At 40.5% G+C, this 27,644-nt stretch overlaps 1 protein-coding gene across 1 annotated transcript; it reads right to left on the minus strand.

The window, feature by feature from the left end:
• Window positions 1-12,948: 12,948 nt before the first annotated feature.
• On the minus strand, window positions 12,949-26,788 carry KLHL28 (kelch like family member 28). The gene is made up of 5 exons (XM_065404304.1): window positions 26,747-26,788; window positions 23,873-24,771; window positions 17,287-17,730; window positions 13,827-14,035; window positions 12,949-13,112 (listed from the first exon to the last, which is right to left on the minus strand). Exons 1-5 carry the CDS (start codon window positions 26,786-26,788, stop codon window positions 12,949-12,951), a joined length of 1,758 nt encoding a protein of 585 aa, XP_065260376.1.
• Window positions 26,789-27,644: the final 856 nt, after the last annotated feature.

The raw sequence follows: 27,644 nt of genomic DNA on the forward strand, positions 1-27,644 counted from the left end.
GGTGCCTCTGACCGAACTCACTGAGGAGTACGACGACGACGGATACCAGTGGTAATACACCATCCACTGCCAAAAGGCAAGGAGCTGCTGCTGTGTAGCAATGCAGCCCCACGTCTGCCAGCACCCAGATAGCTGATGACGGCTACCAGTCATACTGCACCGTCTACTGCCAAAAGGCAATTAGCTGTTGCTGTGTAGCAATGCAGTACCACGTCTGCCGGCACCCAGATGACATATGGTGACGGTGAGTTGAGCTGAGCTGAGCGGGCTCCATGCTTGCCATGGTATGTTGTCTGCACAGGTAACCCAGGTAAAAAGGCGCGAATCGATTGTCTGCCGTTGCTCTGACGGAGGGGGAGGGGCCTGACGACATGTACCCAGAACCCCCCGCGACGCTGTTTTTGCATCATCAGGCATTGGGATCTCAACCCAGAATTCCAATGGGCGGCGGAGACTGTGGGAACTGTGGGATAGCTACCCACAGTGCAACGCTCCGGAAGTCGACGCTAGCCTCGGTACTGTGGACGCGGTCCGCCGACTTAATGCACTTAGAGCATTTTATGTGGGGACACACACAATCGACTGTATAAAACCGATTTCTATAAAACCGGCTTCTATAAATTCGACCTAATTTCGTAGTGTAGACATACCCTAAGAAATACATTTTACCGTGGGGGAAAGGTTGCTGGTTGTTTCCTGATTCTCCAGGAGAGGGCAGCAGAAATCATTCTGAAAGTTCCTGGGCCTGGAACAGCTAGGTCAGATAGTGCTTACAAGAGTAGACTCCTCTGTCCTTACTCTTTATGGTTGTACTTAGCCATACTGTGTCTCTGGGGCTAAGTTTTAAACTTGTACTGGTTTAATGTACCACTTTTAGTTACCTAAATCAGTCTCCCTGCTCCGACCTTCTCACCTGTGCTCTACCTGAATTCTCTCTCTCATACACTCTCTCTCTCATGAATATAACTGGGACTATTTGTGCTGAAGGACCAAGGACATATGTTTCTTCCACAACGGCTTTTCCAAGAAAATATTTTGCTAAAACACGACACATTCAAGAAGGTCAAAGCCTCTTTAAAACATGTGCTGGACCTTCACCAAAAGCAAGCAGCTTGTAGTGTGGCATTCTGTGATGTTATACACATGCAAAGAAAATAAAAGCAATGTCATTCATCAGCTTTTTGGCTCTGCCACATCCCTTGGGTTTGCAGCTAGGCACAGCTGAGGTGGAATGAATGTCACAGCCAGAAAGCTGGTGACCCACCTCAGTCAAATACTGGCATTGCTGATATTAATCTCTCTGCTTCATTTAAAAAACAAACAAGAACTTTTGAATTGAAACTGCCAATTGTCTTGTAGCCCATGTTCCTGGCATTGTTACCTTTGTGCTCCTCATTCCCTTCCTGCAGATTTCAGGAGAGAAATTTTTAATGCACCTTAGGATCAAGCTGGAGCTAAGAGGGGTCCCAGTTTCTCCCTCTCCCCCCCCACTAGAGCCATAATCCCTTCCACCCATGCCAGGAGTGGCCACACTTACTCCCTGCTTCTCTCCCAGGAAGGGTATTATTTTGTCTCTCTTATCAGATAGAAGATGATTAACACATTATATTTCTATTGGGAATTTGGTAGAGGTTTTAAAAAAAGCAGACATAAGCAAAAGTTAAGACTAAAAAGGGAAATAGGTTGAGATTACCTAACTCTTTAAAGAAGGGAGAAAGGGAAATTTTTTTGTTTTGTTTTACTTTAAGTTGTGCATTACCCCCGCCATGGAACTGCATTATGCCTGTAACGCTTGTTCCCATTCTATTCTTTGTCAAACTTTGATGCCCTGTCTTGTATGTAGGCCCTGACAGTTCATGGGCAGGCTGCTAAACCTGCACAGACCCCAGTGACTTCAACAAGGCTCCATGCAGGTGCAGCACTCCACTCACGCACTAGCAATTGAAAGATTGGAGTCAAACTGTAAGCTTGCCAAGGCAAGCACTGTTTTACTCTGCACAACTGAGCTTGGATCTTAGTTGAGGTCCCTAGTTGCTGCTGTAATACAAGTAACTACAGCAGAGCTACTCTCCTGAAAACTTTGCAAGGGCTACAGGACAGATGAGAATTTGGGAGTCTAGGAACCGGAGGAGCCTGGAAGAAAAACTCTGAAATTGAAATGTGTCTTACATGAAAAATTGTACAGATAGAGTACACAAAGTTTCCCATACTGCTGAGGTTGGGTTGGGGCACAATGTTCTCAAACATGCGGTGGTGGGAGCCTGAAACTGCTGAAAACTTTGTGCCCAGAGCTGACCCCTCCCAATCAGTCATACACATTCACAGACTTGAGCGGGGTTAGAAAGTGACCATATTTCCTTTTCCAATTTAATTGTCACAAGGTCACTAGACACAAATGTCAAGACATGGAAGATGGAAAGCAAAGATGTTCTTGTTTATGATATGGCTGGGACTCAGAGGATCTGGATTCAATTCCTAGATCTGCCACACACTCCCAGTGAGGTGGCAAAGTCTGCAGATGATATAAAATTACTCGGGATTGCTGTCAACTTTGGATTTAACTAAGAGTTACAAAGGGATCTCACAAAACTGGAGGACTGAGTAACAAAAAGCCAAATGAAATACAATGTTGATAAATGCAAAGTAATACATACTGGAAAACATAATCCCAACTATACATACAAAATGATGGGATCCAGGAGTCACTGTGGAGAGTTCTCTGAAACATCTGCTCAACGTGCAGCAGCAGTGAAAAAAGCTAACACAATGTTAGGAACTATTAGGAAAGGGATAGATAAGACTGAAAATATCAATGCCACCATATAAATCCCTGGTACACCTACACCTTGAATACTGCATGCAATTCTGGTTGCACCATCTCAAAAAAGGTAGATTAGAATTGGAATAAAGTACAGAAAAGGGCAAGAAAAATTATTAGGGATATGGAACAGCTTCCATAGGAGGAGAGATTTAAAAGACTGGTACTGTTCAGCTTAGAAAAGAGACGACTAAGGGGGATATGATAGAGGTCTATAAAATCATGAATGGTGTGGAGAAAGCGAACAAGAAAGCGTTATTTACCCTTTCACATAACACAAGAATCAGGTCCACACCCAATGGAATTAAGAGGCAGCAGGTTTAACACAAACATAAGGAAGTATTTCTTCACACAACATACAGTCAAGCTGTGAAACTCGTTGCCAGGAGATGTTATGAAGGCCAAAAGTATAACTGGGTTTGAAAAAGAATGAGAAGTTCATGGAGGATAGGTCCATCAATGACTATTAGCCAAGATGGCCAGGGGCACACCACCATGGTCTGGTTGTCCCTAAACCTGTGACTGCAAGAAACTGCTACTAGATGATTGCAGATGTATCACTCAAAAATTTCCCTGTTCTGGTCATTCCCTCTGAAGCATCTGGCACCGGCTGTTGTTGGAAGACAGGATACCAGGGTGGATTTGATTTAAATCAAATTGATTTAAATCACTAGTCAGGAAGACTCAATTTAATCATGGATTTCTACATAAAAGTGCATTCTTGTTGGTTGTTATAACCTTAATACATATTCTTCACAACTCCGAGATAGATGTGGATTTCATTTTTAGAAGGTACATATTATACATTTCAAGTGATTTATTTTGAAAAGTTTTCAGATTAGTTTTACACTATATCAGAAAATGAATGATTGTTTGGTTATTTCATTTACCAAAGGTAATTGAAGCAGATATATATGAAGTCATTGGGAGGTGAACTATCTCCAATTCAACAGGTTAATCATTAATATTTGGGGGATTTTCTTGCCATGCTGTATTAGGAGGAGACCATCACCAGACAGATATTTAAATTGTTTTATTTAACTAAAACAACAACGTTATGTATTCTGGATTTTTTTCTTCAATAGCAAACATAATATTTTAACAAAACAAGCTATGAATTTTTGAATGTAATTAAACATTCAAGTTTTTTTTTTAAAATCAGGTTTTTGTTAAAATTGTTTTTAACTAAAATAGTTAAATGAAATATATTTAAAAAAAAAACAAAAATTAAATCGACTATGTCAGCCAGGTCAACATGAGAAACTTAAAATATTGGCTTCTGAGCTAACTCAGTCGTCTTCACCTTCATTTTCCTGTTTGTTCATAATCTGGAAAAGAGCTTTCCTGCTTTTTTCAGGTCCCAAACGATTTTTCAGTTTGGAATGAATTAGTCCAAAGGAAGAAAATATTCTTTCTACACCCGCAGAAGAAACTACTGCTGTTAAAAGTGAGATTATCACTTCAACAGTCTCTGAATCCAAGTGCTTAAGTGACTTCCACCAGTTCACTGGTGTGACTTTCTTAAAACATCACCAGCAAACATATATTTATTGAATGGTTCACCCTTAGCTCTGAAGTTTATTATAGTTGGCATTATGGAGGGATGATTACTGGATGTCCATGTCATAGTCAACTCCTCTTCTTCAGCAGTTAAGGTTTGACCCTGGTACCGAGTATTGAGAATATTTGCAAGAAAATGAGCTGAAGATAGTGCTTGTCCCATTCATTTTTTTAATGCTTGTAATTTAACTCTGTCATTGCATATTTCTCTTTTTAAGATCTCACTCAGTTACTTCCAAATTTCAACAGCATCAGCAATAAAACAGCTATTTCCCTGCATTTTGTTCAAGGCTACAGAAATAGGCTTCTGGGTACTCAGCGTGTGTTCAACATTTCTCTTAAGCCCAATGTTGAGAACTTTGGCTGTGACAGTGCCATCTATTTTTTCACGATTTTGTTCACAAACTGTCATCAGATTAGGCCAGTTCTTGATATAGTGCTCAAAACAGGCCACTACTGAGTCCCATTGCACGTCTTGTGGGAGAGTTAGCTTGGTTCCTCCCACTTTTTTCAGAGCAGCTGCTGCAAAGTGGTTGTTTTGGAAGTATTTTGCAATTTCAACAACATTAGCCTTTATTTCTGGAAAACTTAAACACTTAGTCTTTGGCTAGGAGCTGCATCAAATGAGCACTACAACCGTATGTTATTAGCTTGGGACTCTCTTCTAAATAATTTCTTCTCATCTTGGACACTTTTGCAGCATTGTCTGTGACCAAGCTGTGTACTAGACATTTGAATTTCCCCCCCCAGTTTGTTATAACTTTTACTGCTACTTCTTGTAAGTATTCCGCTGTGTGTGCATTTCCTGATGTATCAACTGTTTCTGTAAGGAAGACATTCCCTTCTTCTGTTGTCACACAAGCACATACAACAGGATCATTGTGGACATTATTAACCTGAGTCTTGATGGGTGGAGCAATTTTACCCTCCAAACCTTTTGCACACTGCTCAATTTCTCTTTCATACACTTTATCCAGCAATTTGCCTGTGACATCTGCTCTGTTGGGTGGACTGTACCCTGGTCTTAATGACTGAACTATGCTAATCAAGTGTGGGTTCTTGTAGCGGGGTGCTTACCCCACTCCTGCCTGAGAGGTTTCAAACAGCCCTGGCAGAGGGCTGGGGCAAAGGGAAAAGCTACTGGGCTGATTGGGGAAGTAGCCACAGCTGGGCCACGCCCCAATCAGGCCCCAGCTGGCCTGTATAAGAAGGCTGGGAGCCAAGAGCTCAGCAGTCTTTCTCTGAGTGCAGAGAGAGAAGGGCCTGGCTGCAGGGAACTAGAGCAGAGTACCTGGGTGGAGCAGGGCTGGGGAAAGGCTGAGGAGCTCCAGCCTAGAAAGCCCCAGGCTGCGGCCTAGTGTTAGGCCAGGAGGTACTGGGGGTTGCAGAGGGCAGCCCAGTGCTAGGCCAAGGCAGCAGGTCCAAACCCAACCTTGCCAGTGATGAGTGGCCTATACTGCAGTCTGCCCAAGGGAGCGGGGGCTAGTTGGTGACTAGCAGTGGCCTTATTCTGAGGTGAGGTAGGGATAGTGGGTGGGGGTTCCCCAGGGAGGGGAGACCCTAGTACTGAGGGGTGTACTGCCAGGGGGCAGCACCCCAGATACAAGGGCACCAGGGTCCAGGAGGGACATGGGGACAGGTGGATCACCAGCCTGCAGGGGGCACTCCAGGACACTAGAAGAGCTAATTCCCGAGATGACCAGCAGGAGGTGCCGCAGGGGTGAGTCCAGACCTCTTACAGTTCTCAATTACGGAAAGGAGAGTTTGTTGCATAAACAAACCGGGCAATTTTTTAATCAATTACCTCTTTTTGTAATCTGCTGGTTGTTTCTGGATGATGGAGATTTTTTTTCTTTTTGCTACAAGTGATCTACTGTGGCTATGTGACATACATGATGTAACTGAAACACTATCATTCACAGATAACTCAAACTATAGAAAATAACAATGATCTTGAATCCTGTATGTTGAGGTTGGATTCTCTGAAACAAAATAATTCAATGCAGTTATTTAATTATTATCACCATACTGCTCATTTAGTATTACTCACTGCATTCACTGACACTCTGTACTACTTTAAAGGTGAAATTATAAAAGGGAGATCTGCCTATTTCAGCTACTTATTTATCACAACTGCATCTAAAATGATAGTACCATAGAGTAACTACTATATTTTTTTGCTCAAACATGAGAATTCAAGACTAGTCCAGAAGGAAGACAGGTAGTCCTTAAGAAAGAAGTATGAAATAAAAAAGTTTACCAACCTGAAGATCCTGCATGTTCAGACATGTTCCTTTCATCATCTTCAACGCAGCTTCCTCCTGAGAAGCAACACTACTCATGATGTTGTTTCATTTGGGCACCAGTAGGGTTACCATATTCAAACATTTAAAAAAAGAGGACACTCCACGGGGCCCCTTCCCTGCCCCAACTTGGGCCCTGTCCCTGCCCCAACTCTGCCCCCTCCTCTGAGCACCCTGCATTCCCCCTCCTCCCTCCCGCTCTGATCTTGGTTGGGGGTTGTTAAGTGCTTCCCTGCTCCCTGCAGCCCCTGGCACCCCCCTGCCCCTGCAGCCTCTATGCCCCTGCCTGCCCTGCTCCTCCTCACCCTGCACCCCCCCGCCCCTGCAGCCTCTGTGCCCCCTGCTCCCCACTCACCCTGCAGCCTCTGCGCCCCCCGCTTGCCCTGCCCCTGCAGCCTCTATGCCCCTGCCTGCCCTGCTCCTCCTCGCCCTGCAGCCTCTGCACCCCCCCGCCTGCCCCGCTCCCCGGGCAGAGGGAGAGCTGCGGGCTCCACGTGGAGCCAAACACTGGGCTGTGCTGCTCTGCGGGGGAGGAGGGAGCGGGGGAGGGGGAGGGACTCTGGCTGCTAGAGGCCCCAGTGGCTGCGAGCAGCTTTCAATCAGGCCCAGTCGTCCAATCAGCTGCGCCGCACTCTGCATGAGGGGAAGGGGGAAATCCCGGACATTTCTACTTTATTAGAAATCCCCCCCCGGATGGCCATTTAAAGCTGAAAAAGCCGGTCATGTCCGGGGAAACCCGGACGGATGCTAACTCTAGGCACCAGGCCTTGCATTTCTTTGTTGCACTGTTTGCATTTTGCATGCATGCCTGTCTTACCCCCACGGAGAGGAACTTCATTAAAATATTTCCAAACTGGGTCTCTTTTACGGCCTGCTGCCATTATAGGTTTTCCCTTCTAGTGAGAGAATGGTATGGTAGATCTCAGATCAATGAAGGCTACACTCAGAAAGACCTCAAGACTTCTGGAATATGCTGCTCTAACAGTTTCACTTTTGTTTCTACTGCCTGTCCCTTCCTTCTCACATTTATCTTCAGATTTCTTGTCCTTGTCCAGATCTATTCCATCCCCAACCATGTTCTATTCATTGCACTTTTTGAAACTTTTCACTTTTAGAGAGAGGTAAGGGATTGACTCTGTATACACAAATTTGCAGCGGGACAATAGGGTTGAGATCTAATTTCTCACCTCTATATATTATTTATTTAAAAACATTTTTGCTGTTAACAAGCATGTTATCTCTGGAGACACAAATCCATGGTTTGAGAACTGCAAAACTAAGGATCTCTGATGGTATCTTCTAGACTGAGCACTGAGTCCCATTGGGTAGATAGAAAGATTAACCTAAATAATCTATACAGAAGCCCCTGGAACCCCATAAAATTGGGTCCCTAATCCATGAACTATTGGAACTCATTTACAAAACTCTTCTTAAACATTACATGAATATATTGTCTTATACTATAGAATTAGAATTTATAATTCCTATTCCATGATGAGATATCTTTGAGCTATAATGTATCTTAATTAAAATTAACCATTTTATCAAAAAAATCCAATTTAAATAAAAAATATCCAATTTGATTAAAAAAAAATCATTGATTTTTATCCACTCTGCCAGAGCATGAACTTTGCATCACAGAACGCTTTATCAGGATATGTAAAGTTCTTCCTGAAATTAGGTTTCAGGTAGGAGTCTTCAGGTCTGCAGCCCTGCTACGGAGCAGAGGAGGGAACACCTCTCTCCTGTACTTGTTGGCACATTCACAAGTGGGTGTGTGCTTGCTGGGGCTTATTCCTACGCACCTTGTGAAGTGTGGGGGGCAGGGCCTTACAATGGGACAAGACAAACAGATTGTGGAATTTTTCTCTTTGATTAAAAAAAATTTCATATTTTAAAAATGTCAATTGAGCATGTTCAATGTAATGTTTACACATACAAAGAAAAATGCACAACTATTTAACTCTGCTGCCTTGTGTGCATGCATGGTTATTCACATGACATCAAATACTGTATTTTATGTGCATATGTACACACACAGATCACAGTGTCACTTGAGTGTGTGGGGGGAGGGGTTACAGTATAAAAGCCTCCTCTCAAGTGGCTTTTGAGAAAGGACTCAAAAAGTAGCATGGCCAACAAAGGTCAGGAAGCAGATTTCTGAAAATTATTCTCTCTCTCTGCTTAATCCATGATTGGGAACTGAGGCCTCAGACCTAAATTAAGCCTCAAACGCCTTAAGGGACCAAATCACATGGATGTCATTGTATTTAAAAGTAGGATTAAAGCTAGCGTGCATTTGCATTCACCATCCAGCCAAAATGTAAAAATAAAATCCTTTTTCCCCCAGATTTATTTAGTAAACATTTCACATTAAATGAAATACTGTTACAACAAATTGTTACAGAGCATTATCACAATAGCAAACAAACACTATTAAGAACAAGAATGCAAGTTATTCAGCAGTTTTTTCTTGAACTCAAATGCCACTTATGTAAACAATAATGAAAACAAAATCCTGCTGCTAAAAAAGGTGTACACATAAAAACACTGTACATACACAGAATTACATTTCTCATCTGAAACTCACAACCAAATCACTCCTCACAAGTCGGAGTACAATACAGTACTCTCTCTACAATGGTTCTAAATCCTGCTAAAAGTTAAAATTCTCCTTGGGTTTAAAGTACAGCACAGGACATAAGGCAAAATATAGGAATTATCATCCAGTTCTTTGAGTTTTAATTAAACATCAGGAATTTAAGGCAAACTTGGAAATTTTTGCATTGTTTCATATAAATGAATGAGGACTTACAGATGACAAATTCACAAAAGCAACACTTAACTACCTCCAATAAAACAGTGAGCTATTTGGGACATCAGAGATGTATACTGGACACATTTGTCCTCTCAGAGATTCAAACAGGATATTCCAAAATCAAAGCATTTCTAATAGCAATGACTGTCAGGAAACTTGCATATGGCATTTTATTAAGTTTCTTCTAAATATCTGAGTGAAAATCCAATGACTTATGCACATACAAACTCACACGTATTTTAAAGTGCTTTTAAAAAAATAATTGAGTGATTAAGAAATAGAACTGGATGATAATTTAAAGTTGTATGACATCTTATTTGAAGGTCTTAGCTTTCAGATTGCATGAAAGTTGGTACAGGCTGTAATAGGTTTATTTATTTTAAATGCTAAACTGATTGCTGTGTCAGATCTCCCTAAAATGGAGCACTTCGGTGAAAGAGCACAAGCAGCGCCCCAAACAGAAAATGAATATGCCATATTTATTAGTTTACATCTCTAAACTTGATAGATGTACAGCATATGTGAGTATTCTGCATCTTACATTGATTCACTACTATCAAAATCCAATCTAAACAGATCTGCATCTAGAAACAGCAGGATTTTTCATTAACTATTACTACTTCCATTCTTAACATCAAACCTGCATACTGAAATGTTGCTTAGGTTAGTACTCTAAATTTAGCAATATGCTGCATTAACTTCAGTGTCATGTAAAGTGGTAAGTCTATTTCACAAATTAATTTCACTATAGCCTAAATAAAGGGAATAATGTACACTGCTCTTGTAAAATGCTTTGAGATCTTTAAATGAAAGGTGCTAGCTAAATATTGACGAACCATCACCATACCTGTCAGGTATGCACTGTTCTTTTTATTGATGCCAGACCACCTATGTCTGTATCTTGTGCCACTTTCTACACATGAACTTTGTTTACTAATGATTCAACTGAGACTTAAGTCTGTATTTTAAAAACCTGCATTCATGGAGTACTCTTGTAATTAATCAAACGCCTAAAAAAGTTCAGTACATACTGAATTATACAAAAAACTTGTAGCCACTTCAAGGCATAAACTCAATTAAACACTGTTTTGCAAACTAGGTTCTTGAGCATTTTTATCTACTTGTTTAGATGGGGGATAAGATGCTCCTTAATTCACAAAAATCAATGGTACCGCTATGAAATTGTAACTGGAAAGCAAAACAGCATATGTAAACATTCAGCTTGGGTATTTACTCGAACAAAATGAAAAGGCAGCCTAGACAGCAGACTAACATGATTTTGGTTGTGTCCTGTTCCTAAAACTGCTTTTCTCCGCACAAACACTCCATGTACAATAGAGCTACCTGTCTTCTATCAACAGATCAACTGGAATCATTCGATTATGCTATTATTGCTATGTAACTAGAATAAGCAATAGGTCATTCAAATAAGCAGCATATAAAATGCTAAATTTGTCCATTGTATTTGCTTACAAATCCTGCTGAATTCTACCAAGTTAGTAAAGTATGAAGAATATTTGCAGGATTTCATAATTTGTGCAAACATTGGTAAAACATGATTTTTTTTTATGGTTAAAAAGACAGTTCTCTCATTGTTTAAATCTGAATGTTAGCTTATGGAAGAACAAGGAAAACTGCAGTTTGCCTGGTTGCAATTAGTTTGACAGAAACTCAGAATAAATTAAGTACATCCAGGACACCTTATTTTATGTTCTTATAAATGGCTTTTTAAACAACTTTGTCTAACATTATTGCACTTTCAAGAATAATAGTATGTGGATTTTAAGAGTGAGGGGAAACATACATTGGATTATGATGTTAAAATCGGGACGGGGGGTGGGAATAATCCCAGAAGCAGAAAAATGTACCAAGTACCAGAATTGCAAGCATAAGTACAAATATTAGAATAGAATGCAAGATAAATGTGATTCCTTGCTTAACACAGAAAGAAACATTTAGTAAAACATACTCTAGTAACCTAAATTAATATTTATTCAGTTATTTATTTTAAATAAATGGTCATCACATAACCGCAATGTTTTATTGATCCATCCAAAGCTTAACTAAATTTAGGGCCATCACTGAAGTAGACTTCTTCAGATTCCCGTTTATCAGAAGAATCAACCTTCAGGATTTATCCTTTACAAAGGATATGTGCATAGTATAAATAACCATGCCCAGTGCTTTTTATTCAATGTGATATTTTTTAAAAGCAAAACTTGTCTAAAGAGGCAGAGATGCATTCTTCATCCAGTCCATATTTAGAAACTTTGTGAAAACAGGAATATTAAACTAGACCAATTGAAAAAATTTAGAGTATGTTGTGTTATTACTGACATTTTTCATAGGCACAAATTAATCAAGCAGATAGAGAGAAACAAATACACTAGAGAACAATCAAAACAAATCATGCTTTATACATACTGCACTAGATTGGTAACAGCCTTGTGGTAAATCCTACATTTAGCACCATTTTGATACCTGAACACTCTGTAAAAGCAATCACACATTCTTAAAAAAATAAAAGTTACAAGGAAATATGAACACAAGTCTGCTAGGACCAAGGATGGGATGGACACCTCTTTCTAAGTATTTACACCTACGCTGTGAACTCTGCTGTGCTACTTAAGAAAACCAAGACATTGTTGATAAATTAATCATTTAACATTTTCTTTGTATTATGATTACAAGCACACTGCAGACCAGGTAAGTAATTTCATCTAGCATTAGTCCATCCACAACAAAAATATAGGGGAAGGTTAAAACGAGGCAGTTGATTGCAATTTGTTTTAATAGGTTCAAAAATATAATAAAAGGCATTAAACTTACCTTGCAAATGTATTAATTTAGTTACCCATGATAATTATCCCCAGCCCAAAACACATTAAGCAGGTAACAAAGGAGAGTGTACAGGCAACATACTATGGCATTTATTATTTACAAACCTTGAGATTCAGAAACAAGGCAGCCCTTTAGTTACTATTCATAAAAAAGATTGTGAAGCACTGGCATTTTCTCAATATGAAGACACAGCCAGACAACTATCAACAAACAATCCAGTCATACAACATACTCAAGTATCTCTCATCCCTAGCACAGTAAACTGCATGTTTCATAGTAGGAAGAGGTAAAAGTTCTAAAAAGTGAAAGGATACACTAGGTTTTCTAATCCTATCCCAGGTATCCTAATGTTAAGATAACCATTTCATGCCAGTAACAGGATGCAGTCCATACCCTAGATTGGCAACAAGTTTCCTTTTGTTTTGTGTAATTAACAATAACCAAGGCCAATTTTGGGGGGTGGGGGAGGAAATCCAACTCTGTCAATCAAATATTCACCCCACTCCTCCAACTCCAGAAAATGCAGCTTATGGTCTCCATGAATTGGGCATCTTTTCAAGCAGAAAAAGTTCCATCTTCACATTAGGTCCATGAGTTCACACTGTTCATCAAAGTGCAGTCAAACCAAAATTGCATCGACAGTACATCATACCAGCAGAGTCCAGCCATGTATCCGAGATAGGGTCATATTTCTGTACGGTGTTCAGATAGGATGACCCTGAGTGACCGCCGACTACATAAAGGTAGTTATCAATTACAGCTGCACCAACTCCTATTAAAGGGGAAAAGATGCAAAATTCATTAATTTCTGCTAAATTATATTTTTATTTTTAACCATCTAAAATGGTGTTTTTAAAAAAGGCTGCATGTAGGTGAAAAATCTGTGCCCCTTCAGATCTGTGTCTCCTTTCCTGAATCACCCTGCACCCTCCCTCAACAAAACACTGACCTCCTTTTCCTAGTCAGAACGGGAGGAAGGGATATGCACTACTGAAACGCCTGTCCACAACCAGCTGTTTAGGGTAGTTCTACTCCCATTTTTACCCTCGTTCATAAAGATATTAAAAAATGACATTTTCTACCTATCAGTATTAGTTATTTTTATAAGTCTTGGTCAAGATTCTGCCATCCTTTGGTTGAAAAGTATTTGAGTCCCCAGATAGTCCCCACTGACTTCAAATGGTCTACTTCTGAATAAGGTACTTCTCAATGTGAGCAAAGGTAGTAGAATTGGGCCTTTTATAATAATTAGATTAGGAAAATAAATGCTCTTTAATGTATTCACACAAAACAAAAGATAAATCCAATATTTAGTCATACTTTCACATGACATTACATTGTTTCAGTGATCTTTAATCTACTCAGGGAAAAGACACAACAGGCTGAAGGCCAAGTCCTGTATCCTTCTATCAAGTCAACTGGCAATTTTGTCTCTAAGGACACCAGGAAAACCTCTTGACATTCTCAGCATTTTACACATTCCTACCTGTTCTGGGTTCCTTCATAGGTCTACACACCGTCCACTGATTTTGATGTGGGTCATATCTCTCAATGCTTGACAAGTGAGACACCCCATTGTGTCCGCCAACTACAAAAATGAAGCCCAGCATGACAGCAACACCAAAGTTTATCCTTTTGTCTGCCATTGAAGCTACTGTCTCCCATGAGTCTTTACTTGGATCATAACGTTCCATGCTGCAGATACAAATAAACAACTTGTAAGGCTTGGGTTTAATGACATTTGTTTGCACTGAGTTTTATACCACAAGAGACTTATCTGCATTCATCAGGGATTCCTAGCTTGCTTCTGTCTACTAAAGTTTGCTCCATTATGTAAGGCAACGAGAAAAAATGTTTAGGGTAATGGAAAAATTCTGCAGTCTAACTTCTTTTCACCAAGGCTGGCACAAAGAAGCTCTGAAGCCAACATACTCAACAACAGAAGGATCAGCCCCTCTTAGGATCCTTGAGCAATGTAGAATTGGCATAACTGAAGATTCAGCCCACAATATTGCCAAAAACAGTTTAAAAATATCCCCTCATAGCCAAACAATATAGTTCTGCCTGTACTCTGAGGTTATCAGATTATGGTCATAACCACAGAATACATTTTGACATGAAACAAGACAGAGTGCGGGGCTGAGGGTTCTTGTGAAGGACAAGTGCCACTATAATTCAAGTAACAACCACCAATAACAGGTAATCTGAACATTTCACAACTCTGCAATGGAATTTAACCAAGAAGTCTTTCAGGCTCAAGCTTTTCCCATCTTGCCCCAACACCAACTGAGACTGGACGGGAGTGGGGATGGAAATGGGAAAGGAGTATTCGTCAAGAATGGCAACACAAGGGTTAAAACCCCAGTTACTGAACAGTAACGGGAGGATGGGACATATCCTCACTTCAGGGTAAATTTTAAAGTAACATGCAGCCCCACAAAACATACCTCTCCAGCACTGGAGCTGTAGAGAAGACAGAGTGGTTACTACAGACACAGGAATGTAGCCATCCCTTACCAGATGTGCAGCGCCCATGGCGGGGGGGTGGGGGGGGGGGAAGAGAGAGGAACAGGGAACCAGAAGTAGCAATGCACAGAAGGCAAGGAGCTTATTTAAACATCGGCCGGCTTACTCTATCGCCCAGGGCTTGTATGAGCCTGATGACCATGTTGTAAACAGGGTCCATAAATTGGGAAAACAAAGCCACTCAATAAAAAGGGAACTTTAAAAAAGGGAATCTAGAAATACCTGTCACAATTTCAGTAACTCCATAACTGTGAGTGATACTGGCAATTCCTTTGTGACAAAGGAAGAGCTGTTCAAGCTACGAATGCATGAGAAGAGTAAGATTAGCATAACCGTTCAATGTTGAGGTCTGTTTTTAGTGTTTTTTTCCTTAAAATTTACATTGGTTTAATACTTAAATAAGTATACTTCACATTAGTCCAGCGATGAATGTAATAGTCCACCCCCAGCAACGTTTAACAGAACTCACCTCTAAGAGACCTATGCAGTCTCATTCGTTCAACTGAACAGCACCTCCTTTGTCACAAACTAGGGGTCTGATCCTTTTGCCATTTAATTCAGTGCCAAGAACTTCAACAGCAGCAGAACCAAATGCCAGGTCAGCAAGGCCCAACTGGTCTATTTATATATATTACATTCAATAATTTTAAAGACTGGTAGTTCACAAATGGCCAGATTCTCCATCCTTTCGCTGATTATCCTGCTGTTTTAAGTGAGTCTTCTTTTGCCAGCTTGCCTTTTGAAGAGAGACGCCCAGCTGTTCTGCTGCCATTGTTAATGAGGGAAAGTTTGTGTAAGCTGCAGCCTATGGCCCTAATCCTGCAGCCAGATCATAGATTTCACAAAATTTAAGACCAAAAGGGACCATTAGATCAGAGTCTTGACCTCCTGCATAACACAAACCATTAAATTTCACCCAGACACCCCTAAATTGAGCCCAATGGTGTTAGTCCAAAGGAGATTAAACTGTTGTGTGCCACAGGCAGGGAACAGGGGACACTGAGGTGTCAACAATACCGTTGCAATGGCTGGGAACTGATTAGATGGGAGATGCCCAGCAGCAGGTGATCCCTGCTCCATGCTGTCGAGGAAGGTAAAAACCCCCAAGGTCCCTGGCAACATAACCTGGGGTAAAATTTATTCTTGATCCCAAATCTGGTGATCAGTTAGACCCTGAGCATCTGAGTAAGACACGCCAGGCATCTAGAAAAGATTCTTTGTATCACATTAGAGCACTGATCCACGCAATCTGCTGTCCGGCCTCCAGCTGACCAATCTGATACTTCAGAGGAAAGCAAAACAAACCAACACACATCTGGTCATTGTGCATCAGGAAAAAAAAAATCCTTCCTGACCCTGCAGGTGACTGGCTGAAGCATGAAATTTGATTATAGTTAGTGTGTTAACACTGAGCTACTGGTGTTATGAGCATGGTGAGGGCAATGCAGGCAATCCTGTTCTTGCCATGGCCCAGGAAAAAAGGGAATGTACAGGGGGATTCATGGCCAGAAGGGATCATGGACCAAGATCCATGTGGTGAGAAGCTGGCAACTGAATGGAGCACTGCTGACTTCAATGGAACTCCTTATGGGTGTAAAGTTCCACCCATGGCGATCTGAATCCAGGACTAGGACCTGTGATTGTGTTTGGTTTTGTGCTCATCCCCTGGTACTGGAATTTTATTGTTAAACTAGTCTAAGGCCCCAGTTCAGCAAGATACTTAAGTACAAGTCTAACTTTTAGCCCATGTGCAATCCCACGGAAATTTCAATTTAATTATGGACTCGAGTACCTTAGTGAACTGGCCCTTTAAAATCTGCTTTTTTCATACTTTGGGTAAATACCTAATGTCTGAAAGATGCACCATGAATAAATATTTGGGAACACCACCATTCTGGAACTTCAGCTGGAAGATGGTCAACGTGTATGTTTTAAGAATTTAAGATTACGGCCAGGAGAATTAGAGAGGACCTGGAATTATATATATGGTTGGGATTCCAGGTCCTCTCTAATTCTCCTGGCCGTAATCTTAAATTCTTAAAACATACACGTTGACCATCTTCCAGCGGAAGTTCCAGAATGGTGGTGTTCCCAAATATTTATTCATGGAGCATATCTATATCTATCTATCTTCATATTGTTAGCATCAGAACTTTTAAAGCATTTATATTTTTCTCTTAAGATTTGTATAAAAAAAGAGCTGCGCTCTTAACTAGAACACTTCAGTTGTACATTGAGAAAAGATTCCCCAAATGAATTCTCATGTTGATGCAGCAGAACAAGAAATAATGAGGCCCACCGTGGATTACCACTGATCTTGCTAGAAACGTTTACAAATGGCTGCTGATCACAAGGTAAATATTATCACTGGTTTTCCAAGTTCATATTATTTTGATCCTGCAGACCTCAAGAGTACATACCTGTTCATATGGGCAGGACCATAACCACCAATGGCATATATCATTCCATCCAAGACAGCAGCAGCAAAACAACTTCTTGTTTTACTCATTGGGGCCACTGGTTGCCATTCCTTAACCTTTGGAATGTATTTCTCTACTGATTGTAAATAAGATTGCCCATCATAGCCACCTAAGGCATACAGTTCTCCTGCTAGAACCACTACTCCAAGAGTACTTCGGCTCTCATTCATTCTTTCAAGAGATGTCCAGGTATTTGTATCAGGATCCCAGCATTCCACTGAACTTTCATGTTTTCGGTAATTGATGCCTTGACACATGTGGGTTGCAATCCCTCCTACAACATATATTTTCTGGTCCAGGACACATATTCCAAATTCATAGCGGGGAATGCTAAGAGGCGCCAGACCTATCCAGGAGTCTTTCTGGGGAAAATACATCTCAACACTGGAAAGGAAATAGAGAAATTGGATTAGATGAACAGACTTAACTCTCTGAAGCTTTGCTAAGTCCCACCAAGCAGTACTTATTTGTTAAGACTGAAATGTATGTTCCATACCCATGTACCTTCCAGTGGCTTTAATGGGAGTTGGATCAGGCCTCAAGTGATCCAGATCCAAGACTACTGAGTATTTCACATTCATTGATTAACATGTGTGAGTTATTCAGTGAGGTAGCTCTTCCTCTATATATACACAAGTAGGAAGAGAAAATTCCCGAAAGTCACCATGAAATATATCATCACTGTATGGTCACCAAGACCAGAAATCTGCTGGCAATTGGTATTAAAGCTGCCATGGGAAATCCAGCTTCAGCAGTCCCTGGGCCAGCTTCAGACCCCAAATGAGACTCCAGTGATCACAGCTGGATTTTTCCCAGACCTTTATTTCTTTCACAGTTACAGAATCCAGCAACCTCAGTCTTCACAGAAAGGTTCGAGGCAGAGACTGATAAAGATACAACAACAAATATTACAGCTCTGCTGTCCTGCAGGAGAAGGCATTCCAAGCTGCAGAGTAGTGTGGCCCAATTTCAACTAGCTGCTAGTGGAGTAGATATCTGCATTTGCTCTTCCCCCAGCTAACTTTCAGCTTGAATTTATTAGAAAAGTTAAAACAAATAAATAGATAAATAAACAAACAGTTCTTTATGTCCAGATGGATTGTTTAAACTCAAGAACTTCAGTTTAGTCAATTACAGTAGGGGAGAGGAGAAGTTCCCTATTCCACTGCATTTGCTAAAGGCTTGAGAACAGCAGAAAGCAATGGATTTCTGACAAAAATATTGGGAAGGGATAGTCTTACAATCAGTACTTCACTGTGGGAATTTGCAGAGGAGCAGCTCCAGAGAGACTATCAGAAAAGTACACTATTTGATTTAATAGAAAGCCACTGAAACTCTCAATTAAAATATCTCCATTCCTTAAATCTGAGGAACTGACAATTTCCCACCCCTGATTGTCTTCTGTACCAATAGTGGTTTTCAATTATCACTTTGCTTCAGGAAAGCTATGTTTTCAGATCAAATTTGGGAAAGTTAAGAAATTCAGTTGTGTCTACAGTAAATCATACGTAGATTTACAGAGATATATACATAGCAACAAAAATAGTTACCTCAAAAATTAAAAACTTCAAATGACATGCTAAAATTTTCTTTAAGTCATGTAACTGTATAAGTTTGGTTTCAAGTTATTTAACAGGATACTAACCGAGCCTTTCTACTCTAAGAGATGGTCTGAATTGCGAAAGATATTACAACCCCATCCAGTATCTTTAAGTGCCATTGTATTAAATTTATAAATGGTTTATGTATAATTGCATTCTACTCCATGGGGGAGGGTTACGAAAGCTCATACAGAAAATAAAAACAGTGGGAGGTGATTAAGGCCAGTCACTAAGACTAAACAATTCTAGAGAGGTTTGCATATGCTGGTTGAAGCTGGGTTTTCCAAAAAAAAAAAAAAAAAAAAAAAAAAAAGACAAAGAAGGGGCTTTTGGTATAAAAGGATGACAAACTGACACACAGGGCCTTCTCTCTGATCCAGCAAATGGACAGGACCTCCTGACCAAGGGCCCCAATCCTTGAGGAAGGGCTGGAAAGACTTTGACCTGGTAGAGATCCCAAACGACTGATGAGTAATCTCTGGTAAGATTTTAGCATGCATATCAGAATGTTGGTTGTTTTTAGGTTTTCTCTGTAATGCTTTTACCTTAAGAATACACATGTTTTGCACAGAGTGAGCTGTGCAGTAACTGGCAAGGCACTGTTCATAACCCTGAGAGACAAAGCAAAGCACAGGACCAGCCTTTGGGCAGATTGGCTTGCTGGGAGATCACAGTGTGGGCAGGGAGCTGTGCAGCCTTAAAACCCCAGTCAGGAATGAGAGTGACATGGGTCTCCACCAAAGACAGGTGACAGTTGGGAGCTGGAAACCATATGTGGGTATCCTCAAGGGACCATGGAGAGGAAATACAGGTGCAGTTACCAAGAAACTGTGACATGAATACTCTATCATACAACAGTATAATCAGGCTTAATGTTTAGTGTTAAAGGTATACTATGAACCACAAAACAAAACATCACATTAGTCTGAAAATGTTATAAGCAACACCCAAGAATACTAGAACTGGAAAACACCCGAAAAGAAGTCATGTTTCTCCCTCTCTCTCTCTTTTTTTAATACAGTTTGCTTTGGGCATCTGACAGAACGCTGAGAGATGTATATAGAATATGACCATTGGGGTCTATTCATAAAGAAGGACCTTGTGCAAGCTCTCAATTACCCTGTTTCTAAAAAGGTGAGAAATTACATTAGTCTCCCTCCTCAGGTAAGGATATGAGCCCTTGCTCCAAAAAAAGGGCTGTGTAGCATACATAATTAATCATTTACAAGTGAGACTAGCACATCTGGCTTCTCCTAGGCCAGGGGTTCGGGACCCCTCAGAGGGTCGCAAGGTTATTACATGGGGGGCCGCGAGCTGTCAGCCTCCACCGCAAACCCTGCTTTGCCTCCAGCATTTATAATGCTGTTAAATATAGACTTGATTTTAACAAATAGGGAGGAACTCGTTGAGAATTTGAAAGTAGAAGGCAGCTTGGGTGAAAGTGATCATGAAATCATAGAGTTTGCAATTCTAAGGAAGGGTAGAAGGGAGAACAGCAAAATGGAGACAATGGATTTCAGGAAGGCAGATTTTGGTAAGCTCAGAGAGCTGATAGGTAAGGTCCCATGGGAATCAAGACTGAGGGGAAAAACAACTGAGGAGAGTTGGCAGTTTTTCAAAGGGACACTATTAAGGGCCCAAAAGCAAGCTATTCCGCTGGTTAGGAAAGATAGAAAATGTGGCAAAAGACCACCTTGGCTTAACGACGAGATCTTGCATGATCTAAAAAATAAAAAGGAGTCATATAAAATATGGAAACTAGGACAAATTACAAAGGATGAATATAGGCAAACAACACAGGAATGCAGGGGCAAGATTAGAAAGGCAAAAGCACAAAATGAGCTCAAACTAGCTACGGGAATAAAGGGGAACAAGAAGACTTTTTATCAATACATTAGAAGCAAGAGGAAGACCAAAGACAGGGTAGGCCCACTGCTTAGAGAAGAGGGAGAAACAGTAACAGGAAACTTGGAAATGGCAGAGATGCTTAATGACTTCTTTGTTTCGGTCTTCACCGAGAAGTCTGAAGGAATGCCTAACATAGTGAATGCTAATGGGAAGAGGGTAGGTTTAGCAGATAAAATAAAAAAAGAACAAGTTAAAAATCACTTAGAAAAGTTAGATGCCTGCAAGTCACCAGGGCCTGATGAAATGCATCCTAGAATACTCAAGGAGCTAATAGAGGAGGTATCTGAGCCTCTAGCTATTATCTTTGGAAAATCATGGGAGACGGGAGAGATTCCAGAAGACTGGAAAAGGGCAAATATAGTGCCCATCTATAAAAAGGGAAATAAAAACAACCCAGGAAACTACAGACCAGTTAGTTTAACTTCTGTGCCAGGGAAGATAATGGAGCAAGTAATTAAGGAAATCATCTCCAAACACTTGGAAGGTGGTAAGATGATAGGGAACAGCCAGCATGGATTTGTAAAGAACAAATCATGTCAAACCAATCTGATAGCTTTCTTTGATAGGATAACGAGCCTTGTGGATAAGGGAGAAGCTGTGGATGTGGTATACCTAGACTTTAGTAAGGCATTTGATACGGTCTCGCATGATATTCTTATCGATAAACTAGGCAAATACAATTTAGATGGGGCTACTATAAGGTGGGTGCATAACTGGCTGGATAACCGTACTCAGAGAGTTGTTATTAATGGTTCCCAATCCTGCTGGAAAGGCATAACGAGTGGGGTTCCGCAGGGGTCTGTTTTGGGACCGGCTCTGTTCAATATCTTCATTAACGACTTAGATATTGGCATAGAAAGTACGCTTATTAAGTTTGCGGATGATACCAAACTGGGAGGGATTGCAACTGCTTTGGAGGACAGGGTCATAATTCAAAATGATCTGGACAAATTGGAGAAATGGTCTGAGTTAAACAGGATGAAGTTTAACAAAGACAAATGCAAAGTGCTCCACTTAGGAAGAAAAAATCAGTTTCACACATACAGAATGGGAAGAGACTGTCTAGGAAGGAGTACAGCAGAAAGGGATCTAGGGGTTATAGTGGACCACAAGCTAAATATGAGTCAACAGTGTGATGCTGTTGCAAAAAAAGCAAACATGATTCTGGGATGTATTAACAGGTGTGTTGTGAGCAAGACACGAGAAGTCATTCTTCCGCTCTACTCTGCTCTGGTTAGGCCTCAGCTGGAGTATTGTGTCCAGCTCTGGGCACCGCATTTCAAGAAAGATGTGGAGAAATTGGAAAGGGTCCAGAGAAGAGCAACAAGAATGATTAAAGGTCTTGAGAACATGACCTATGAAGAAAGGCTGAAAGAATTGGGTTTGTTTAGTTTGGAAAAGAGAAGACTGAGAGGGGACATGATAGCAGTTTTCAGGTATCTAAAAGGGTGTCATAAAGAGGAGGGAGAAAACTTGTTCACCTTAGCCTCTAAGGATAGAACAAGAAGCAATGGGCTTAAACTGCAGCAAGGGAGGTCTAGGTTGGACATTAGGAAAAAGTTCCTAACTGTCAGGGTGGTTAAACACTGGAATAAATTGCCTAGGGAGGTTGTGGAATCTCCATCTCTGGAGATATTTAAGAGTAGGTTAGATAAATGTCTATCAGGGATGGTCTAGACAGTATTTGGTCCTGCCATGCGGGCAGGGGACTGGACTCGATGACCTCTCGAGGTCCCTTACAGTCCTAGAATCTATGAAGCTATGAATAAAAAAGTGTTTTTAATGTATAAGAGGGGGGTCGCACTCAGAGGCTTGCTGTGTGAAAGCAGTCACCAGTACAAAAGTCTGAGAACCCCTGTCCTAGGCCATAGAGGTGACAGAGGCTGTTGCTATTAGTGCTGAATAATCTCCCCCTCCGTCTTCCAAGCATTCACTCTCATCCAATTCTAGCTCTGTGCTTTGGAGCATGTTCAGTGCAGATAGAATGTTATATTGTAACAACATGCTTCTAGTAAGCTATACTGGGTATATGTAAATTACCAGATTCAGAGGCTAACGTGGATCCTAAATCTTGTTGGATTTTCATGGGGACAGCAAAAGGCACATTTCTGGCCCCAGGATCACCCCACTGCCAAATTTCAAGTTCTTGTTCCAAACATTTGAGGCACTACAGCTCTTAAATTATCCAACCATTTATCTGAATTTGGCAGACCTAATTTCCCTCCCCACCGCCCATCTCATTCTTAGAAACAGAACTGTTTTTGCTAATGCACACAAAGTTCGGAAAATTTCAGACTAAATGGTTTTAAGCAATTGAAAACAGAGGATTATAAGAGAAAGTATAAAGCAACTTTAACTAAAGGTGTAGCTATACTACTTACAATCAAGGATTCAAAGCACTAAAATGTAACTTACAAAGTTATACCATCTCAAACATCATTTGAAAAATAAGAGAGTTAGCAGTCTCAATTATACATTCTGGTTAAGTACAAGGTCTGTTTTATCCCACCAATAAGGTTTTGTGGGGCGCACATCTATGACACCTAAACTACATTTTTACTATTTGGCAGTCTAGACTGGTGACTGGGGAGAGTAACAAAAATCATATACACAGTAAAAACCTGAAAGGGTACCAAGGCAAAAACGGAGTGAAAATACCTGTACTGTTAACAAATTTCATATTTAAATACATGCAACCCAAACTATCTACTAAGGCTTTGCAATATTTTACATTGTAGAAAAGTTCTCAGCACAAATAAGGAACACGTATCAAGGAAGATCATATATAAAAATAAAGAGCATAGTATGCTCATCCCTGTTCCTCTGACGTTTTTTAAATTTGATTTTGAGTCATTTGGGTGCTCATGAAAGGAGCTGATACACTGACCATGTCAAGACTGAAGCCCTTTAATTACAAATTAAACAGTTACAACCCAAAGACTGTCTCAACCCGGACCTGGAGGGACATGTTAATGCATGGCTTGTTAACACCACTTAGTTTCACCAATACTCCTTACCTTTCCAAACAAGCAAATAATCCAGCTTTTCCTCCTACAGCACAAAGTACTTTAGGAGCACAACGTGGTCGTGTCGTCAACACAGTCTGATGGGAAAGTCTATGTTCAGGCATAAAGTGGTATTTCAGGGCTTCATTCAGTAGATGTTTACAAGTATGGTCATCACGAATAAGATGGTTTGCTTCATACAACCTAGTAAGAAACTTAACACTCAGCAGTGGCAACCGGACACAGTGTAGCAGCTGTGCTAAGTACTTCTGTCGCTCCTGCACATCGTACTTGATCCAAGACTCCAGTGCATAAAAAACTGTCTCTTCTGTGACAACATTCAAACAGTCATTTGAAACAATTTCATCTAATTCAGTATGTGTAAGCTCAAAAAATTCTTCAGTCTGACAAACGTCTTCAAAATTCTGACAAATGTATTTGTTAGCAGCCAAGTAGAGGTCATGGCAGCCATACGTCTCTGCGAAACGAGAAATCCCAATGCAATTGCCAGGATCTAGCTGGCTTTCAAGAAATGTGCAACATTCCTTTAGTACAAGTTTGATCTGAAGAAGATTTGCAGCTGGAAGAAGTGACTCTACGGTGTCCTGCGAGATGAATACAGTCCCTGTGTATGCATATTCCACTATAGCCTGCAGCGCTGCCTCGTCAATGCACTGGAACTCTACCTCGGAGTTCTCTTTCTCTGAAAGATTTCCAGTGAACATGGCTTTGAAATACGGGCTGATGCTAGCAAGTACCACTTTGTGCGCATGGATCTTGACATCGCCAACTCTAAGGATAATGTCACACAGCTCGTGATGTTGGCGAAGGAGGTTCAAGCCCTGCAAAAGCTGTTCAGAATGTAAGTGGGTTAAGTTGGCAAGCATGTAGGTTGGAGACGACTGGTCCATCTGTGACAAACAAAATTTTAAATATGTTATTCAGCGTTTTATTTTAAAGAGTTTCATTATCCATTTTACTTAGGCCTCTTAAATCATTAAACAGACAACATTTTAAAAAATCAAATTTATTTTTCATCATTCATGCTGTTATTTTAATTTTGCATTATGCTCCAATTGGACAAATAAAACAAATGTTTTGCTTTCTGATTTTCACAAACTAGCAAAGTGCTTTTCTTATGCACATTAATTTAAAGTCAAAGGTATTATTATATTTTTTAAAAAGTCTTTCCTTTACAGAACTTGTATTTTGGGCCTTACCTACCTAATAGTGTGTTTAAACTGGGACTTTGCATCAAATATACCCTCAACACAACCACAGTGGTGGAATAAAAACAATTAAGAGACCATGTTCATTTTGGACAGAGCTTTGAAGTTCATAAACTTATCAAAGTAATATGAGTTGCAGATCACTGCCCTTTTCTGTTAGGTTGATGCACAAATGCCCTCGTTTGAAGAAATCTGCCTAACATCCATTTGAATGCTTCAAAGTCAATGAGCTGTACTGATAATTCTCTTTAGTGAATACAGTGGAACCTCTGAGTTACGAACACCTCGGGAATGGAGGTTGTTCGTAACTCTGAAATGTTCATACATTTGAAGAAAACGTTATGGTTGTTCTTTCAAAAGTTTACAACTGAACACTGACTTAATATAGCTTTGAAACTTTACTATGCAGAAGAAAAATGCTGCTTTCTCTTTATTTTTCAGTAGTTTACGTTTAACACAATACTAAACTGTATTTGCCTTTTTTTTTTTTTGGTTTCTGCTGCTACCTGATTGTGTACTTCTGGTTCCAAATGAGGTGTGTGGTTGACTGGTCAGTTCATAGCTCTGGTGTCCGTAACTCTGAGGTTCTACTGTATTAAGCAAACCTTGTGAAGAGGAAACAATTACTACACATGTCCTTGGAGGACAGCCGGTGCCATGCACTCTTCAAAATTTAATATTCTGCAAGGAGGTTCAATATCTTCCTCCTCCTTTCACAGGAGCGCTGGGGAGGATTCATTATTTAATATTTAGAAAGTGCTTTGAAAAGTTCTCAAACATTACTAAATTAAATTATTGTAGTTTTAGAAAAGAATGGGAGTGCTCATTTCAGATTCTCTTATTTCAAAATCATTTCTAACAAACAATTATAAGGGGCCATTCTGCCTACAAAACTATTTTTCTTATTGTGACAGACTGACAATATCTTGAACAAACCTTATGGAATTAAGATAAACTTTACTGAATTAAATTAAACCTTACTGAATTAGGGTTAATACCTCTGAGGTACCGTGTATTAAAAATGCAATTGTGTGTTATGGTGGCCTTGTACATACCTTCTCTAGAAGGGAGAGGAGCGGCTAATGTACTTCCTGTTATCAACCCCTTGAAGCCACCGCCTTGGAGAGGCTCACATATACTTAGTTCAGATTGGATTCTCTGGGGACCAAAGGCCAAAGAAATGGGTTTTGAATAATTAGCCTAATTTTAAATTGGCTCATGGGCTTTCTTCCTGAACCAACAAATGGATGAGACCCTGGTCTACAAAGGACCTCAATCCTTAGTGTAGCGTTGAAAGGACTGTAACCACAAGAATTTGTAACCACAAGGAATCCCCTTGGGTGGGAGGTTGGACTGCTCCTGCCAGAATCCATCTTAGGGTGATGTCTGGTAAGCTTATTAGCATGTGTGTAGGTTCTTTTATTGTTTGTAATATGTTTTCTTAGTAGTGCTTTTTGCCTTAAGAATAAAGAAGGCTTGCATAGGAAGTTCTTTGTGGTACTTTGTAAAAAGCAACAGAGGGTCCTGTGGCACCTTTAAGACTAACAGAAGTTAGTCTTAAAGGTGCCACAGGACCCTCTGTTGCTTTTTACAGATTCAGACTAACACGGCTACCCCTCTGATACTTTGTGGTACTTTATAACTGTAGCAAATATACCTGTGTTAACCGTCTCTGAAGAGGAAGTAAGCAGGTGTCCATCAGCAGCCTGTCTGTGCTGGGGATAACACGGTGTAGGCAGGGAACCGCTCAGCCTGGCAAAACCCTGGTCAGAAGGCAAAGAGACACACATTTCCACCCAGAAAGGCAATGGCTGGGGAGCTGGAAGCCTGAGAGTGGGTGCCCAGGTTGGACTATTGAGGGGAAATACAGCTGCAATTGCATTGAACTGTGACACTTATATTTATTTAATAAATAATAATAACATCCCTAGCCTCTATCTTGAGTATAATTCTGTTTGTTGTTTTTATAGTTATTGGTTCATAAACCACAGAAGTAACTCTTTTGTTTACTATTTTATTGCAGCCAGAATTATTAAATTTGTGGTTGGGAAAAAGAGTCAGGCTGCTAAAAACTGAGGCAATGGAATTTCCTTCTCAGATAACGATTAGACAGATTCTACCCTTTTAGGCTACATCCAGATGTGCTTTACCAGTACAGGAATACTAGCACAATATACCAGCAAAGTGCTCCTGGTGAGGATGCAACTATACAAGCTTTGTACCAGTATAATAAAACCATTCCCTACAAATGAAAGAAACTGGTAAAAGTGCACATATCCTGGCACAGCTGCATGCACGCTAAGGGCTTCTGGTTGCACAAGCTACGTCAGTCAGGAATTGCACCTCTTTGCACCCCTGACCAATACAGCTACGGGCAGAAATCTGTAGTGCAGACCTGGCACTACACTCTGAAAGCCCACTAAAATCAATGGGTTTTGAGGCAAAATTTGGCCAAATAATTTTAAAGTCTGATTTTGCCATCATTATCCACTTATTCATGCACAGTTGCTCCCAGCATCAGCCACAGGGATTATGCACAGAGGAAAGAACAGACT

This window comes from Emys orbicularis, chromosome 4, assembly GCF_028017835.1.
Source record: "Emys orbicularis isolate rEmyOrb1 chromosome 4, rEmyOrb1.hap1, whole genome shotgun sequence".
Classification (NCBI taxonomy): Eukaryota; Metazoa; Chordata; order Testudines; family Emydidae; genus Emys; species Emys orbicularis.

Excerpts from the sequence above, each read along its gene's own strand:
- KLHL28 (XM_065404304.1), bottom strand. The coding sequence starts at position 26,788 with ATGGACACCTGCTTACTTCCTCTTCAGAGACGGTTAACACAG. Across the intron at positions 14,036-17,286 it reads GGTCCTGCCCATATGAACAG|CATGGAACGTTATGATCCAA; the intron begins GTATGTACTCTT and ends TTGTATCTGCAG. Across the intron at positions 13,113-13,826 it reads TATGAAGGAACCCAGAACAG|GAGTTGGTGCAGCTGTAATT; the intron begins GTAGGAATGTGT and ends CCCCTTTAATAG.